General features: G+C 47.5%; 1 protein-coding gene across 2 annotated transcripts in view; it reads right to left on the reverse strand.

Annotated features, from left to right (window-relative positions):
- PDK3 (pyruvate dehydrogenase kinase 3) overlaps positions 1-16,470 on the reverse strand; it is a 1,119,352-nt gene that overhangs the window by 884,449 nt on the left and 218,433 nt on the right. For both annotated transcript variants that reach the window (XM_069204815.1, XM_069204814.1), the window contains one exon: positions 12,456-12,527. In XM_069204815.1, coding sequence (XP_069060916.1) covers positions 12,456-12,527 — 72 coding nt within the window. The remainder of the gene's footprint in view (positions 1-12,455; positions 12,528-16,470) is intronic.

The following is a 16,470-nucleotide window of genomic DNA, read 5'->3' on the forward strand; positions in this document are numbered from 1 at the left end:
TGCTGTTCTCTTGGAAATTACTTTGGAGGCCTTTTGGGAACTCTTATTTTTAAGTTTTTCTTTCTTTTTTCTTCTGGTGGGACCCCTCACCACCCTTTTGTGAGTTCCCTCAGATGATTTTTTGGACACAATGGTACAGGCCCAGAGGTCAGCTTGCTGTCCACTAGGTGATGGTGCAGCTCTGTGAAAAAATATTAAGCATGCGCTCCCTCATAATTAAGTTGTACAGCCCATTCTAATTATTACGTTTTTAGTCCCTCACCCAGCCATTTGGTGGCTTGCTGATATAATGCAAGAAATCCACCCAAGACATATTTGGGAGCTTGTGGCTGTCCCTGACATCAGGGGTCAGCCAAAATTCAGCCATCAGTATGACTTTCATGGGGGAAATACTGGGTCCGGCCGTTACAGCAAGGAGAAAAAGTAAGAGGCTGAAGAAGTATGTAAACTTATATGAGCCACAATTACCCAATAGTGACAGCAGTGAGCACAAGTTGTTCTGGGGACACCAGTGGATACCAGTGGGGATCCTAGGGAGGTGGAGTCTCTGCACAGCTGCTTAGCCTGATGGGACGAAGACTGCTAGGAATTTGTGTGATGGAGTCAAGGAGGGACCTAGATAACAGGTTCCAGCATGCTGATATATAGCCTGGGAGGTTCAACCATGGGACTGAATTGTCATTTTCCAGTGAGGCAGAGTTAAACACCGAGGTAGGGATGGGTGTGGCAAAGAAATGCCTGACACCAATGATGACAATATTGGAGAAGTAGAGAAGTGCAGAAAGTGGACCACCTCTGCATCACACTGAGGTCAGGCCTTAAAATGTAGCTTAAAATGGAGAAACCGTCAATACTGGCTCTGCCATCACACATATGAGAAGAGAAGTTGACATACTTCCTTGGCTCTTCACCAGTCACAGCTGCATAAAGACTGACACAGACATATCCCAGGTGGTAAAAAAATATGGAAGGATACTGGAAGTAAGCATCCTTGGATATCCTACTAATGGGCAAACCACTGAGACAAGATTAACAGCCAATTCTAGCAACACCAAGGGTACTGTATTTCCAAATAGCGTTATACATTCTATTTTCAGGCAGGACAAAAGCTGAGCAGAAACTGTCAAATCCTAAGAATGGTAAGCCTAAACCAACTAGATCACCTGCACAGAACGCATCTGGTGATAAACAAATGAGTACTGCAAAAGGTGGGACAAACGACTGCCACCTAGGTAGCCGAGAAACAGACTTGCTAGTGATGACCATATCTTGGTTAGGAGGCCACTATTCTATCCAGAGAAGACCAAACTCAAGGAAGGAGACAATTAGGTATGGGGAAAACATTCACAGTGGCAGAGAATGGTAAATGTCATGAAAATTAAGGTATCAAAGGGACTATCAAAGGCATCAGCGCCTCACTTCAATCCAGTCAAGAAAGAGAAGTGGGGTAGTATTGAGCTTTACATCAATCCTATTCTCTGTCCCACAATTGGGTGACAATGCTCCCATGGTATCCTCACTTATTCAATGGGGTACCTAAGTCACAGTCCTTGATGTTTATGGCGACCTCCTCTGATACACGGGTCACCACTGCTCGCTGTTAATGGGCTCTGGACCAGTCAACACGGTAAAGGTATCCACATTGGCCCCTCCTGACATACAGGGTTGCATCACTGCGACCATACAAGGTTCGGCCATTAATGCATGGCTGTCTATCCAACAGTTATCTCGACAACGACCTTCCCCCGGCATACAGGGGATACTGACTCATTTGTGCATATGGGCAGCAGCCCAATCGGTGCATCAGCAGTTTCCTCACACCTCGCACAGGGAGTCCACTCAACAGGACTTGCCACTAGTGTTTGCTCCCTCTAATGCTCTCTTCTTCCTCACAGGGCACACTGGTCTTGTTGAGTAGACAGGCACTCGTGCTGCAGGGCAGGTGGTCTTGGATTCCACAGATGATGTCCCCTCTTCCAGCAGGGAGGCTAGCAGGCTCCGGCTGCCAGTCCTAGTCACAGACAGAAGCCTTGCAGAGCTTCCCTTCCTCCCACAGCTCACCTGGTTGCTTGGCACATGACAACTGCTGGGGTCACAACTTCTTCTAGCAGCTCATTTCCAGACACCAACAGTGATAAAGGGTCTGAGTCATTGAAGTTTTATGGTGGAGTTCTGCTTCTTTTAAAGTGAACACTTCTCTGCTCCCTCATACACAGTAGTCTGTCACTGCAGGGATGTCTCCAAAGCTCATTGTCTCAACACAGATCATGGGAGTGACTACAGCCACAGTGATATGTGCATCAAAAGTTTAGCCAGGACTCTCAGTCCTACTCTTTATGATTCTCTTATCAGTTCCATCTCCTTCCTGAGATGTGCCCAGGCCCCTTCCCTGTGACCTCTCACTGAATCAAAGAGCACCATTTGAAGTGTACAGCTGAAACCTGGTCCTCCCCTCCTTAGTATGTGTCCGACCAAGCCTACAGGAATGAAGCAATCCACAAATCTGCCTGGATGGATCTGTCTACCTCTACTCCATGTTTCACTATGTAGGCCTGGATGGCCCAAAGTGGAACCCAGGGCCCTCCCTTGTATTATACCCTCCACAAGCACACATACATCCAGTGCATGTATAAAACATACAAAAACTGCACAGTACTGTATCCTCCATGGATTGTACCAGTCGCAGGCATACATACATCCAGCACTTGAATTCAACACGCATGTACTGCCCAGCACTGGATCCTTCATGTAAAGTATCACTCACAGGCACAGATATACCCTGCACATGCACTTATCATGCATGCACTGCATCCTTCATGTATTCTATCTCTCACAGGTACACAAACACCCAGCACACACATTTATCCTGCACACATCACTGGATCCTTCAGGTACTATACCACTAATAGACACATGTACATCCAGCACATACATACATACACCACACATGCACTGTGCAGTGCTACATTATTCCTGTATTGCACCCTTCCTAGGCACACATACACCTAGCAAAGATACACCACTTGTGCACTGTGCAGCACTTCATACCAACCTGATGGCCGAGTGGGAGTTAAGTACACAGCAGTGGAACTTTAAAAAATGGATGAGTCTGTAGGCCTCACTCCAGTGACACGATGAAAAGGACATTCTCACTTCTACTGATCACTGCACGGTATGCTGTCCCCACTGCACTTTTGCTACTTAACTCCTGATAAAGACAGTAGGCTTCCACTGCTATGAGGATAGTGCTTTGGGCTCCCCTACCTGTCCACCAAGACCACAGTCTGAGAGACTGACCCATGTCATGGTGCATAAGCAAAATCTGTGTTTGCCTAAAACAACAAAAATCAGCATCAGGAATCTATACATCAGTACAGTTGGGCACTCAGGGAAGGGGTGCACACCATCGTCGGCCAATATAAATTAAAAGTAGTGGGGTGGGTGGAGAGGGTGCGGGGAGCAGCATGGAGGGAGGAGAGCACGCAGTGGAGGTGGGCGAGGGGTTTAATAAAAATAAAAAAATGCTCACCTGGTGCTGCTGGCTGCCTCGTCCTCTGCTTCCTGGTCCCAGCATCAAAAGACTCCCTGAGAAAAATCCTGCACTGCTCTCATGCTGTTACATAGCATGATAACAGTGAGGGTATTGGTGTGAGTGGGCTGGTTTGCCACTCGCTCAGGCAAAGCTGTTTCTCCAACCCGGCAGTCAAATACAGCTGTTTGGAGAAACCTAACTGTGCATATCTGTTTGGCCGGCCAAACAAACATGCACAGTTAAGGGCACAGCATATTTCAAGTAGGGGTGCAGTGAGCTTTGCACCCCAGCAGGGTGAAAAACCCAACTAGTCTGGATGAATCAAGAAGGTAACAACATCATACAGATGAGTCGCAAGAATCTTAGTAAATAACTTGGTTTCAATGCTCCATCTTGATCCTCGGTACCCATTCAGTCTCAGGACATGGACAGACCACAATTCACGTTTTCAAAAACATGCAGTTGCTCCTTTAATTCCCTAGCCTTTTGAACTAGAATCCATTTCACTTCAGAGATGCTGGATATGGCCAGCTACAGAGTACCACCTTACAGGATTCCCAGATTCAGAACTTGGCAACCTAGATTTCTTTCTAAAGTACAAGTCAGTTATTTATTCTAGGTGGGGTGGCTGCATCTCTATCCTTAATCTCCCAACTATTCAAATGGCAACTATTAGTGGTTTGGGCTCGCTTCAATAAAAGGGAGGAAGTAAGTGTGATCAGTAACTTCCTCTCTGTATACTTTGACTATTACCAGGCCAACTCCACTTCCTTGCTCCCTGCACTTCTCTAACCTTTTCTAGAGGCTCATGAGGTTGGCGAGTTCCCTGCACATATGCGGGAAGCCCTTATAATCATGCTCCCCAAACCAGACAAGGACTCAGCTAACCCTGGGTCTTACAGGCCGCTCTCCATGCTTAAGGCTGATGTTAAATTACTTGCCAATGTCCCAGTGCTATGATTGAGCTTGTGATCACGCACCTAGTTCACAATTATCAATGTGGCTTTATGCGGTAAAAGGCACCCATATGAACCTGAGACGACTATCACTCATGATGCACGAAACCTGGGCCACTGACATGAGAGAGGTATTAATAGCTGTAGACATAGAGAAGGCGTTTGACACCGTGTCTTGATCATATTGATGGGAAGTCCTTCGACGAATGGGGCTCAGTGAAGTGTTCCTGGCATGGGTGCAACTCCTGTATATGGCGCCTAGTGAAAGATTGTGCATAGGTAAAGTGTCTGATGTTTAACATCGGGAGGGGTACTCTACAGGGCTGCCACTCCTGTTTGCCCTAGCTATGGAGCAACAAGTGATGCATCTCAGAACTCGAATGCAAGATTGGGGCATACAAGTGGGAGATAAGACACACGTTGTGTCCATGTATGCTGATGATACATTGATTTACACGAGGGAACCAGAACACTCTGTGCCCCTTCTCATGACTGATCGCAGCCTTTGGGAAAGTTTTGGAGCTACGTGTCAATTGTCACAAGACGGTGCTGTACCCCCTTGGCTAGCCCTGGTTGACTTGGACGAATCGGATCTCCTAGTGGTTGGTCTGACATGGGAAACTCTAAATTTTCGAAAACTGGGACTGCAGATAACCAATGACTGCCAACTCCAATACAAGCTGAATATGGGTAGAGTATGGGGGAGTCTTATACCCTGGGTTCGATTCTGAATTACACTTCCATTGTCAGCGACAGGTAGAGTAGCCTTAAGTAAAATGGTCATATTACCCCTGCTGACTTTATAAGATGCAAAACTTGTTCTGTGTGCTGCCACCCACACTGTTTAGGCAGATCGATTCTTGCTAATGAACCTAGTGTGGGTGGGCAAGAGGAGCAGGGTCTGACGAGAGATTCTGAAATTAGATCTCAGAGTGGACTAGGTCTCCCAGATCTCAATCTGTATTACCTGGGGGGGGAGGTGCTACTGCAATACACAGCAATGTGTTGTGACAACAGACCTAACTGGGAGAAGTAATTACTCTCAAGTACCACTGAGATTCCAGAACTTCCAAAGCTGCTCATGAGCAGTGGTAGGCTCCTGGTGGAGACTCCATTTATCGTGCTCCCCTTCCTGCATATTCAAGCTTCCATGGATGTTGCTAAGTGGCTGGAGGGTGGTTGCAGACTGCAGGAGACCTATTTCTAAATAGCAATTTTATGTCTGTGGAGGAGGTTGAAACTTATTACAGCATAAATCGAGGTCAGTTTTTGTAATATGAGAGCATATCACTCTTAGCCCGCTAGATCTGGACATCATTCCCAGAGGAGCCAGAGCAGTCCCAAGTTCTACAGGTGATTCTAGATCCTGGCTCCTTCAAAGGCATTATCTCACAGCTAAAGATGGCCTTGAAATGTGACAGGCTAATGAATATTACACCGAAGCATGGCCTGCAAGATCTGGACATCATTCCCAGAGGAGTCAGAGCAGTCCCAAGTTCTACGGAGTGTTGGGGACCCCACATACCGACGGGGAATGGAACAGAGCTCTCACACAGATACGAGAAGTAGCCAGCAATGCCTGATTTAAGTTGGTACAATTTTATTTCTTCTATAGAGCATATTTGACACAACAGCGCTTACACAGGGCATATCCGAAGTGACTGGCGAGCTGTGCTATGTGAACTGCAATCCCAGCAGATTTTGGTCCCGCTGCACAGGATTATGCACAGATACAGACATTTTTGGGGGGAGGTACTGTGTGAAGTGCGCTGAGTGGCAAAGGTGAAGGTAACTCACAACCAGAAACTGCCTGCTGGGACTCTTGTCCCTTCCCAAGAAGAGGAACACATGCTGTATAGATTTGCTCAACTGGGCTTAGTAGTAGCACAACAACATAGAGCCATACACTGCGCTAGCCTGACTCCTCCGCTTAGGTCCAAACTACAGGCTCTGGAGGGTTCACACTGATGACAGCACAGTAAGAGACCTTCAGTACTGGCGTGTCATGTTGGACAAGTTGGGTGATCAAGACAAATCCCTGGCAGATGATTCTGACTCTGACACACCTGAGGGGGAAGACGTAGCCCCTTCTGCGCTGGCTGGGTCCACTTAAGGTGCACAAATAACCCAAGCTGTTAACCTTATTCCCTCATGTAGCACCCGAAAGTATGCAGATGAGGATGTTGATCTTTTGTTGTTCTTGTTTCCTTGCCCTCTCTTGAGAAACTCCTGTTCACATGTCTACCTCACCAATAATGTGAAAGTACTTGATGATGTAATGCTGCACTGATTTGTTTTTTATCCTCTTGAAAACTGAATAAACAAATAAAAAAAAGAACCATGTATACCTAAGTCTGGAAAGTAGAACATACAGCTGTAACAAATAATTTGGCCTTTAGAGACATTTGTGGACTGTGGAGATAAAGGACAACTGCTGTGTGTCTTTGTGGGCTTAACCCCAATAACCTACCAGTTCCATCGCTGAGGTGAAACACTTGACCATGGATCTATCACTCTTGTCCCTAGCTCTCAGATTTGTCCCCATCATTCATTACAAGGTTCGTGTCCCCCTCCTGATGTCAACTGACAGTACAGGAGATAAAGAAGTAAAGCACCTATCTAATCCAATCTCAGAAGCACAAGTGTCAGAAGGAGATATGAGCAAAACTCTAGCCTCACACCATACAAAATGGGGACAACCACAGCACAGAATCCTTGTGAGTCAGTCCACATCTACACAGGAAAATTAACAGACTTGTTCCTGCACAGCCATTCTTTGTGGCCCGATGTGGTACATGCGTGTTCACTAGCTCAGTGCCCACCCAGATCATTTGCTTTAAGAGCACAATGTTGTCCATATGCCATTGGCAACAACCATAAACAACCCCCTACCTGTAATTTTATGGTGTTGCCAATTCACTTTCAAGGTGAGGACCCTGAGATAACACCACTGAAAAATCTCAATTTAGAAACAATTCTGTTTATTGATTTAATGGCCAAATCTGGCATACACAGCATGCTGCCTACAACCTCTGGGGCCGGTTAGTGACGGCTAGCATAAACTAGAAGCATCATGTACACAGCTTCTGCCTACAACCAAGAGGTAAGCTTTTTGAAAAAGGAAAGCAAAACATATAGATCAAAAATCTCCCACCCTCCCACCAAGGCTCTGATCTAACTGTAGCTGAATGGTCCATTTCAGCGGACATGTGTCAAATAATGTGCTGTGTGAGACAACGGGTCAGGGAAGGGGACTCCCGGGGTATCTTGAGGGGGCACATCAGAGATCAGGCATAGTGTTTTCAAGTATGGCGGGCACGTCAGCTCTGGAATTTGGCGGAAAGAAGGTTAATGAAGGAGGCTCACGTTTTGGCATTTCTGGTGCGGACTGATTCCAATGCAAGGGACAGTTTCTCCATTCCTAAAATGTACCACAATCTACGTAACCAGGAGGTAGATCAGTAGTTTTGTCTGTGCGCAAAGGAGAAAGGATTATCTGATGTACTGCTCCCAATTAGGTATTTGTCTACCACTGAGAGAACAAAGAGTTTAAGTCAGGGAGTTGGGAAGGCTTAGGATAGTCTAGGCTGGATATCTTGGGACTGAGGTTTTAAAGGCACTGTCAATATTGTGGAGGACTATTTCTCAGTAACTGGTAAGCTTGGGAAAGTGCCATTAGAGGTGTACGGAGTTCTAGTGCCACCCTCAAACCCACCAACATTCTGGGGAGCCTCCTGATTTGCACTGCTGCACTATTGCAGGGGTCAAGTATCAGTATGAAGAAATCTTCTATGCTGTTTCGGTGCTAGACATGATGTGTGCTGTATGATGATCCCTGCAGAAGATGTCCGCCCATTCTTTAGTAGAAAGGGCTCTACTCAGTTCGGCTTCCCAAAAATGTTGCCTCTTAGATTTGTTTGTGGGGTGTTCTTGATTCAGGAAGGAGTACAGCTCTGGTATAAGGCGTTTATCATTACTTTTATGCAGAACACACCTCTTGAAGGGGGTAATTGGTCACCCCATCTTCTGTCTTGTCTCAAGCCCCGTCACCCAGTGACGCAATTGGAGATAGAAAACCTAGTCAGCATCCTGTAGGGAATAGTCAACTTTAAGTCAATCGAAGAGTATTATCCCTTGGTCATTGAAGAGAGAACCCACCCGCTTACACCCTCTGTTAAGCCATCTACAAAACTGGTCAGGCTACAGTCCTCGTAGGAAGTCTGGATTGGCCAGGACTGGTGTCATGGGGGAAGGGAATATCGTTAGTCCGGCCTTGATCGCTACAGAGTCCCACACTTGTATTATAGATTAGGTCACCGGGGAGAAATAAAGGCCGCACACCTTATGACTGTGGGGAAGCCAGATCTCCTTCCATGCGATCCAGCGACATACTGATCCACAAATGTCCAATGCTTTTCTAAAAGAAAACAGTTCCAATCCACTATGAAGCGGAGCTGAGCTGCTTGGTAATACTGGAGTAGGTGAGGGATTGCCAACCCTTACCCCTTTCGGCCGGGATATGAAATGTTTGTGTAATCAGAGTTTTTTGCTGTCGAACATAAATGTGTTAACCTCCAGCTGAAAGGAAGCGGATCATGGACAGGGGTGGCACCAGTGGCAGGGTCTGAAAGAAATATAGGATACGAGGAAGCACTGTCATCTTGACCGCTGCAATCCTGCCCATCTACAAAAAGCAATGGGGAGTCCAAGACTCCAAATCTCTGTGGTTCTGTGAAACTAGGGCTGAGTAGTTGACGGTCGCTGTTCTGAAGGCAGGGCGGGCTAATTCAATGCCAAGATAAGGAAGAGTGTCTGCTAACCACACAAAGGGGAACGGAGAGTGGGGGGGGTCACTTCATTTACGGGGCTTACTGCGAGGTTTAAGATCTGCAACTTTTCCATGTTTACTTCAAAGTCCAAGACATGTCCAAGAGTGCGGAGCTCATCTATCAAGGCTGGGAGTGACTTCAGTAGGTCTGCAAGGGATAATACGACATCATCGGCATAAAGGCTTATCCGATGTTGTTCCCCTCCAAAAGGAATCCCTGAAATATGTGGGTTGTCCCTCACCCGTTGAGCTAGTGCTCCATTTAGAGGGCAGAGAGAAGGGAGGACAAGGGACAGCCCTGTCGTGTGCCCTTCTGGGTGGCAAAGAAGAACGGCCATTAACCTTGACAGAGGCCATGAGGTTGCTGTAGATACTACAGATCCATTAACAGAACCACTCACTTTTTGGGGCACGTCAAAGAGATAGGGCCAATGGACACAATTGAAAGCTTTTTCTGCACCGATGGAGAGAGCAGAGCTTCATTGCATGACCAACAGGCTTTATCTATGAGGTGGAGCAATTGCTTAGTGTTATCCCACACTGGCGAGTGTGAATGAAGACCACCGGATCTGAGTGAATCATGCTAGGCACCAAAGGGCTGGGATCGTGAGTCAGAATGATGGCAAACAACTTTGCATCTATATTTAAAAGGGAAATGGGCCTGTATGACCTACAGAGTGCAGGGTCTTTGCCCGGTTTTGGGACTACTGTGATGACAGCCTCCAGCATGCCTCTTTAAGTGACCTGGGTTGATGTAATTTACCAAAGAGTCTGAAGATAATCTGGAATGTGTAGCCCCATGACTATGGGACCCCCTTGTTCCCATGATGGGCCGCAACTGACTTAAAGTCTCATCTCTTCTGTAAAGTGATTGCCGTCATGACCTGGTAGAACATAGGTACATTGTCCCGGCCCTGGAGTGGGTGTTGGTTTTGGAATTTGTGTAAGGTCGATTCTTTGGCCTGAATGTCATGCACACAGACCAAGATGTCAGAAAGGAGGCCATTGGCAGGTTTCGGAAGGCCAACTCGGTGGAGCCGGTCCAGTTTTAGCTCCATGTCCACCGCGCCTCTTAGAATGTGACGGAATTCTCCAAGGTCAGAGCTTTCAGCTGCAGTGGGGACCCCCCCTGATATGTACATTATTCCATCTCAAGCAGTTTTCCAAGTCTTTGGCATGGAATTGGAGGTCAATTTGCTGCTCTTGTTGCCAACTAATCCCCTGATGGAGCCATTCAATCTTATTGCTTCGTCTGTATTCCTTGTCCTCTAACCAAATCTCACCAGACTTACCTCAGGTCAGAGGAGAGGTCCTTTCTGACAGTCTGCAAATCCTCTCGGAGTGAGGCAAAAAGCACCTCAAAAAAGGACAACCAGGCAGGATTTTTGGCATCGCCTGGGTCTTGCTCTCTGTCAGCACCAGCTGGGGAAAGCTTCTCCCCCGCGGGATCTCCAGGAGCTTTAGTTAGCATAACTCTGAGTGAGCGGTCCTTCTTACTACTAACCGCCGACGTGGCTAAGGCCGTCACGCAGTGTGCGTCACGCGATGCATAAGGATCACCAAGCAGTAGCAGTGGCGTCGTCGTGACTCCTTCTCAATGCGAGGAGATCGAGAGAGTAGTCAAGAGGTAAGAGCAATGCTCATCAGTTTACTAGGCACTGCAAGACACCCCCCAGGCCCATGTCATCTGGAGCCAGAAGTACCACAACCTGAGGAGAAGCCGCGGTTGGGCCAGGGGCTCTAGTTGCTATAAACAGTGTGTCTGCTTTCCTCTGGTCCTGTAGGGCTACTCCTGTCGTGGTGTGTAAAGGTTCCAGGGGTCAACTGCCCACGGGGGCCCCACAGCATCCACTCCACATGTCTTAGTGTTGAATGTTCAATAAAGGCCCCACTAGCTCACTGAGGTGCGTCAATGATGCTTAGGGCCCCGGTAATGAGGTGCGCCTGTAAATTTATCCTGATGTCTCAATCACCCAGAGGAAGAGAGGAACACCCAACACCGTATTGCGGGGACACCTCACTCCTGTTTCTGCTGCTGGCTCCTCCCAATATCAGGCACCCAGAGGTCTATCAGGTTGCCATCTAGTCTGCAGCCAATTTCGCTCTGCCTGGATTGTGGCAGTTCCGTGGCGCTAAGAAGAGGGCCCGCCAAGGGCATCGGACAGTGCAGCAGCCCAGCAGGGACTGATCGGGCCCTCACCCAAGTCCACAAATTAGCATCACAGGCCCGGCCACTAGGTTGACTTGAGAGGCAGGAGGGGCAAATGGGTGGAGCCCACAGGCAGACTCACCTGATTCTGATGAATGGGGAGCCAACAAACTTCATTAGAGTGGAATGGCTCAGTCGATCCTGTCGCAACTCATCTCTGACAGTCAGGTAGAGGGCCCAAGGGCGGAGACACTCATAGGCTTCTGCTGAGAAGCAGAGCTGGCCAATTTTACCCCAGAAGGTGGCTGCCTCCAACGCAGCCCAGGAGCTCACAGCCCACTCAGGAGGGGTGTCAGGTAGCTGATCTAATCGCGCCTCCCACCATCTTGTGCTGTGCGATGGAAAGCTGGGGCCCAGGACTCCCAACCATGCTTCAGTCAGGGTAATGAAGCAGCATGTTACTGCTGGCCTCTGTCTCGGCCGCCATGGGTGCTCTCTTCGCAGAGGCAGTTCTATGCAGCAGATGGGGAGATGGAGAGAGGCATCTTACCTACCCGCCATCTTCGCCGAGCAGCCCTAAAAAAAATATCTCAATTTAAAGTACTCGCATTAAATGAAGGTTAAGACCTGAAGAAAGTTTGTCTGCAATTAGCAATGCAAATGGCAAACTATTTCTTGAGGTAATTGACAGCAGAAATAATGTTGAAAAGGAGGAAGGCAACCCAGATTGACAGGGAAATTTCAAAGATGCAAAAGAAATTCTGGAATTGTACAGAAAAGACACCGTACAATGAAATCATGAACATATTCTATATCTGCAAATAAAAACAGCCATTTAAAAAAAATGAGGCAGAATTGTTTTAGAAAATGTAATTATCAAAAAATAAATTTCACTTAACCAAATCAATACTTTCCACCGCATCAAAGCAAATGGTAATGCTTAATAAGTTTCATCTGCAGAATGTCAACAATTAGTGTTATAACACTTACTCATTCAGAACATTTGGATCCTCTGGTGTCTTATTTTCATATTCTAAAAGCTCCAAAAAGCTTTGCATGTACCTAGGTGCAAAACATGGACAATATAACAATCAGTGAAGAAAACACCATCTCAAATAACCACAATATATAGTAAACAGTAATGCATACAAAGTGAGGAAACCTTGTTTACTGAAGTAATTTTAAACATATTGTCGATTAGAGCACTTCTCAGGTCAGGCATAGATAAGTTCTCCTCTGCTGGAAAAGTATGAAAGAGTATACAAGTAATGTACTTATGCCTACTAGCCCTCCTGAGATGTAGGCCAACAACCAGGACTCTCCAGCTATCTCTGTCCAGGGATTTCCTTTCAATCTGACTCCAGGTGTAACCCAACTCCTTGCAGTCAGTCTCGAGGCTTATGTGCCAGGTATTTATTGGCCTTCCTCTTTTCTTTGAGGGTTTCAGGTCAGGGCTTGCCATGTTGTGTTTGCTCAGGCTTGCGAAGAGTGTGACCTATACAGCTCCAGTGTCTTTCCAAGATTTCTTTATGAGCAGTGTAGGAGGCTGGCCTGGCTTATAGTGGGTACCTTGTGGTACTTACACCCTGTGCCAGGTCCAGTTATCCCTTATTAGTAGAATAGAGGTGTTTCTAGCAGCTTAGGCTGATAGAAGGTAGCTATGGCAAAGCTTAGGCTGAACTAGGAGACATGCAAAGCTCCTACTATACTACTTATATCATCTAGCACAATATCACAAGAAAACACAATACTCAGAGTTACTCAAAATAAAGGTACTTTATTTAAGTGACAATATGCCACAAGTATCTCAGTGAGTACCCTCAGTAAGAAGGTAAGTAATATACACAAGTTATACGTACACAAACCCAAAACAGGTATGTAAGAGTAAGAAAAGTAATGCAAACAGTGTAGAATTACAATAGGATGCAATAGGTAAACATAGGTCTAGGGGCAACACAAACCATATACTCCAAAAGTGGAGTGTGAATCACGAATGGACCCCAGACCTATGGGAGCTTGTAGAGGGTCGCTGGGATTGTAAGAAAACAGTCAGGGTGTCCAAGTTACCCCACCCCAAGACCCTGAAAAGTAGGATTAAAGTACACCTACTACCCCAAAAGGACAAAATAGTTGTGATAGGGGGATTCTGCAAGAACCACAAACACCAGCAAAGCACTGAAGACGGATTCCTGGACCTGAGGACCTGCAAGGCAAGGGGACCAAGAGTTGCGATAGTGTCCAAGGGAACAGGAGCCCAGAAAACCCCGGATGAAGGTTTAAGGAAGCTGCCTCCGGATGGAAGAATCTTAGGATTCTGAAACAACGAGAGCTAGGAACTTCTCCTTTGGATGGAAGATGCCCCACGGCGTGCTGAAGGTTGCAGAAGTGTTCCCACGCAGAAATACCGCAAACAAGCCTTGCTAGCTGCAAAGGTCGTGGTATAGGTTTTTGGGTGCTGCTGGGGACCAGGAGGGACCAGGATGTCGCCCCTTGGAGGAGGAGACAGAGGGGGTGCTCACAGAAGTAGCCAGCACCCGCAGAAGTACCGGAACAGGCACTTAGAAGATTTGTGAACAGGAGCTGGCTCAGAGTCACAAAGGAGGGTCCCACGACGTTGAAGGCCAACTCAGAGGGTTGAGCACTGCAGGATGGAGTGCTGGGGACCCAGGCTAGGCTGTGCGTGAAGGAAATCCTGGAAGAGTGCAGAGGAGCCGGAGCAGCTGCAAATCACGCAGTACACAGGTTTGCAGTCTAGCATGGGGAGGCAAGGACTTACCTCCACCAAACTGGGACTGAAGGATCACTGGACTGTGGGAGTCAATGGATTGAGTTCCTGTGTTCCAGGGACCACGCTCGACAGAATGAGAGGGGACCCAGAGGACCGGTGATGCAGTCTTTTGGTGCCTGCGTTCGCAGGGGGAAGATTCCGTCGACCCACGGGAGATTTCTTCTTGGCTTCCAGTGCAGGGTGAAGGCAGATGACCCCCAGAGCATGCAACACCAGGAAACAGTTGAGAAAGCCAGCAGGATGAGGCACTACAATGTTGCTGGTAGTCGTCTTGCTACTTTGTTGCGGTTTTGCAGGCGTCCTGGAGCAGTCAGCGGTCGATCCTTGGCAGAAGTCGAAGAGGGAAGTACAGAGGAACTCTGGTAAACTCTTGCATTCGTTATCTGAAGAATACCCCAGAGGAGAGACCCTAAATAGCCAGAAAAGGAGATTTGGCTACCAAGAAAGGAGGATTGGCTACCAAGAAAGGTAAGAGCCTATCAGAGGGGGTCTCTGATGTCACCTGCTGGCACTGGCCACTCAGAGCAGTCCAGTGTGCCCCCAACACCTCTGTTTCCAAGATGGCAGAGGTCTGGGACACATTGGAGGAGCTCTGGGGACCTCCCCTGGGAGGTAATGGTCAGGAGAGTGGTCACTCCCCTTTCCTTTGTCCAGTTTCGCGCCAGAGCAGGGCTGGGGGATCCCTGAACCGGTGTAGACTGGCTTATGCAGAGATGGACACCATCTGTGCCCATCAAAGCATTTCCAGAGGCAGGGGGAGGCTACTCCTCACCAGCCCTTCACACCTATTTCCAAAGGGTGTAACACCCTCACTCAGAGGAAATCCTTTGTTCTGCCTTCCTGGGCTGGGGCTGCCCAGACCCCAGGAGGGCAGAATCCTGTCTGAGGGGTTGGCAGCAGCAGCTGCAGTGGAAACCCCGGAAAGGCAGTTTGGCAGTACCCAGGTTCTGTGCTAGAGACCCAGGGGATCATGGAATTGTCCCCCCAATACCAGAATGGTATTGGGGTGACAATTCCATGATCTTAGACATGTTACATGGCCATGTTTGGAGTTACCATTGTGACGCTATACATAGGTAGTGACCTATGTATAGTGCACGCGTGTAATGGTGCCCCCGCACTCACAGTGTCTGGGGAATTTGCCCTGAAATGTGGGGGCACCTGGGCTCGTGCCAGGATGTCCACACACTAAGTAACTTGGCACCCAACCTTCACCAAGTGAGGGTTAGACATATAGGTGACTTATAAGTTACTTATGTGCAGTGAAAAATGGCTGTGAAATACCATGGACGTTATTTCACTCAGGCTGCAGTGGCAGGCCTGTGTAAGAATTGCCTGAGCTCCCTATGGGTGGCAAAAGAAATGCTGCAAACCATAGGGATCTCCTGGAACCCAAATACCCTGGGTACCTAAGTACCATATACAAGGGAATTATATGGGTGTACCAATGTGCCAATGAGAATTGGTAAATTTAGTCACTAGCCTGCAGTGACAAATTTAGAAAGCAGAGAGAGCATAAACAATGAGGTTCTGGTTAGCAGAGCCTCAGTGATACAGTTAGGCATCACAGAGGGAACACATATAGGCCACAAACATATGAGCACTGGGGTCCTGGCTAGCAGGATCCCAGTGACACATAAACACACTGACAACATAGGGTTTTCACTATGAGCACTGGGCCCTGGCTAGCAGGATCCCAGTGAGACAGTAAAAACACCCTGACATACACTCACAAACAGGCCAAAAGTGGAGGTAACAAGGCTAGAAAGAGGCTACCTTCCTACAAGCAGAGAGATGGAAAGTTTGCTGCCATAGCTCGTTGTTGCTGATGGTGTTTGGCCAGTGGATTTGAGGGTCTTTCCTCAGACAGGTGTAAAGGATGACCTGGACTTTGTTTGTGGTGGCCATTGTTGTCCTCCAAGTTTCTGCTCAATAAACCGGTAACTACAGAGGGCTTAACCTTCCTCAGAGGGCCACAAGATGAGTATTTTCCATTTTAGCTCCCATAGGAAATTCTGCTCTTTGCTACAGCAAAAACTGGATAGAAATGCACCGAACCTGGCATGAAACTGGAACTTTACCAGACTTGCCAATTCACACATTGCCACCATATGTCGCACAATTTTGGCTCCCTTTACATTGTTACTCAGTGAGGAGCCGAAATCACATGGTGTCAGGGAAAACAAGCTGAACACCATGGTAAACAGTTGAATTCCG

This window comes from Pleurodeles waltl, chromosome 8 (genome assembly GCF_031143425.1).
Source record: "Pleurodeles waltl isolate 20211129_DDA chromosome 8, aPleWal1.hap1.20221129, whole genome shotgun sequence".
NCBI classification, from domain to species: domain Eukaryota; kingdom Metazoa; phylum Chordata; class Amphibia; order Caudata; family Salamandridae; genus Pleurodeles; species Pleurodeles waltl.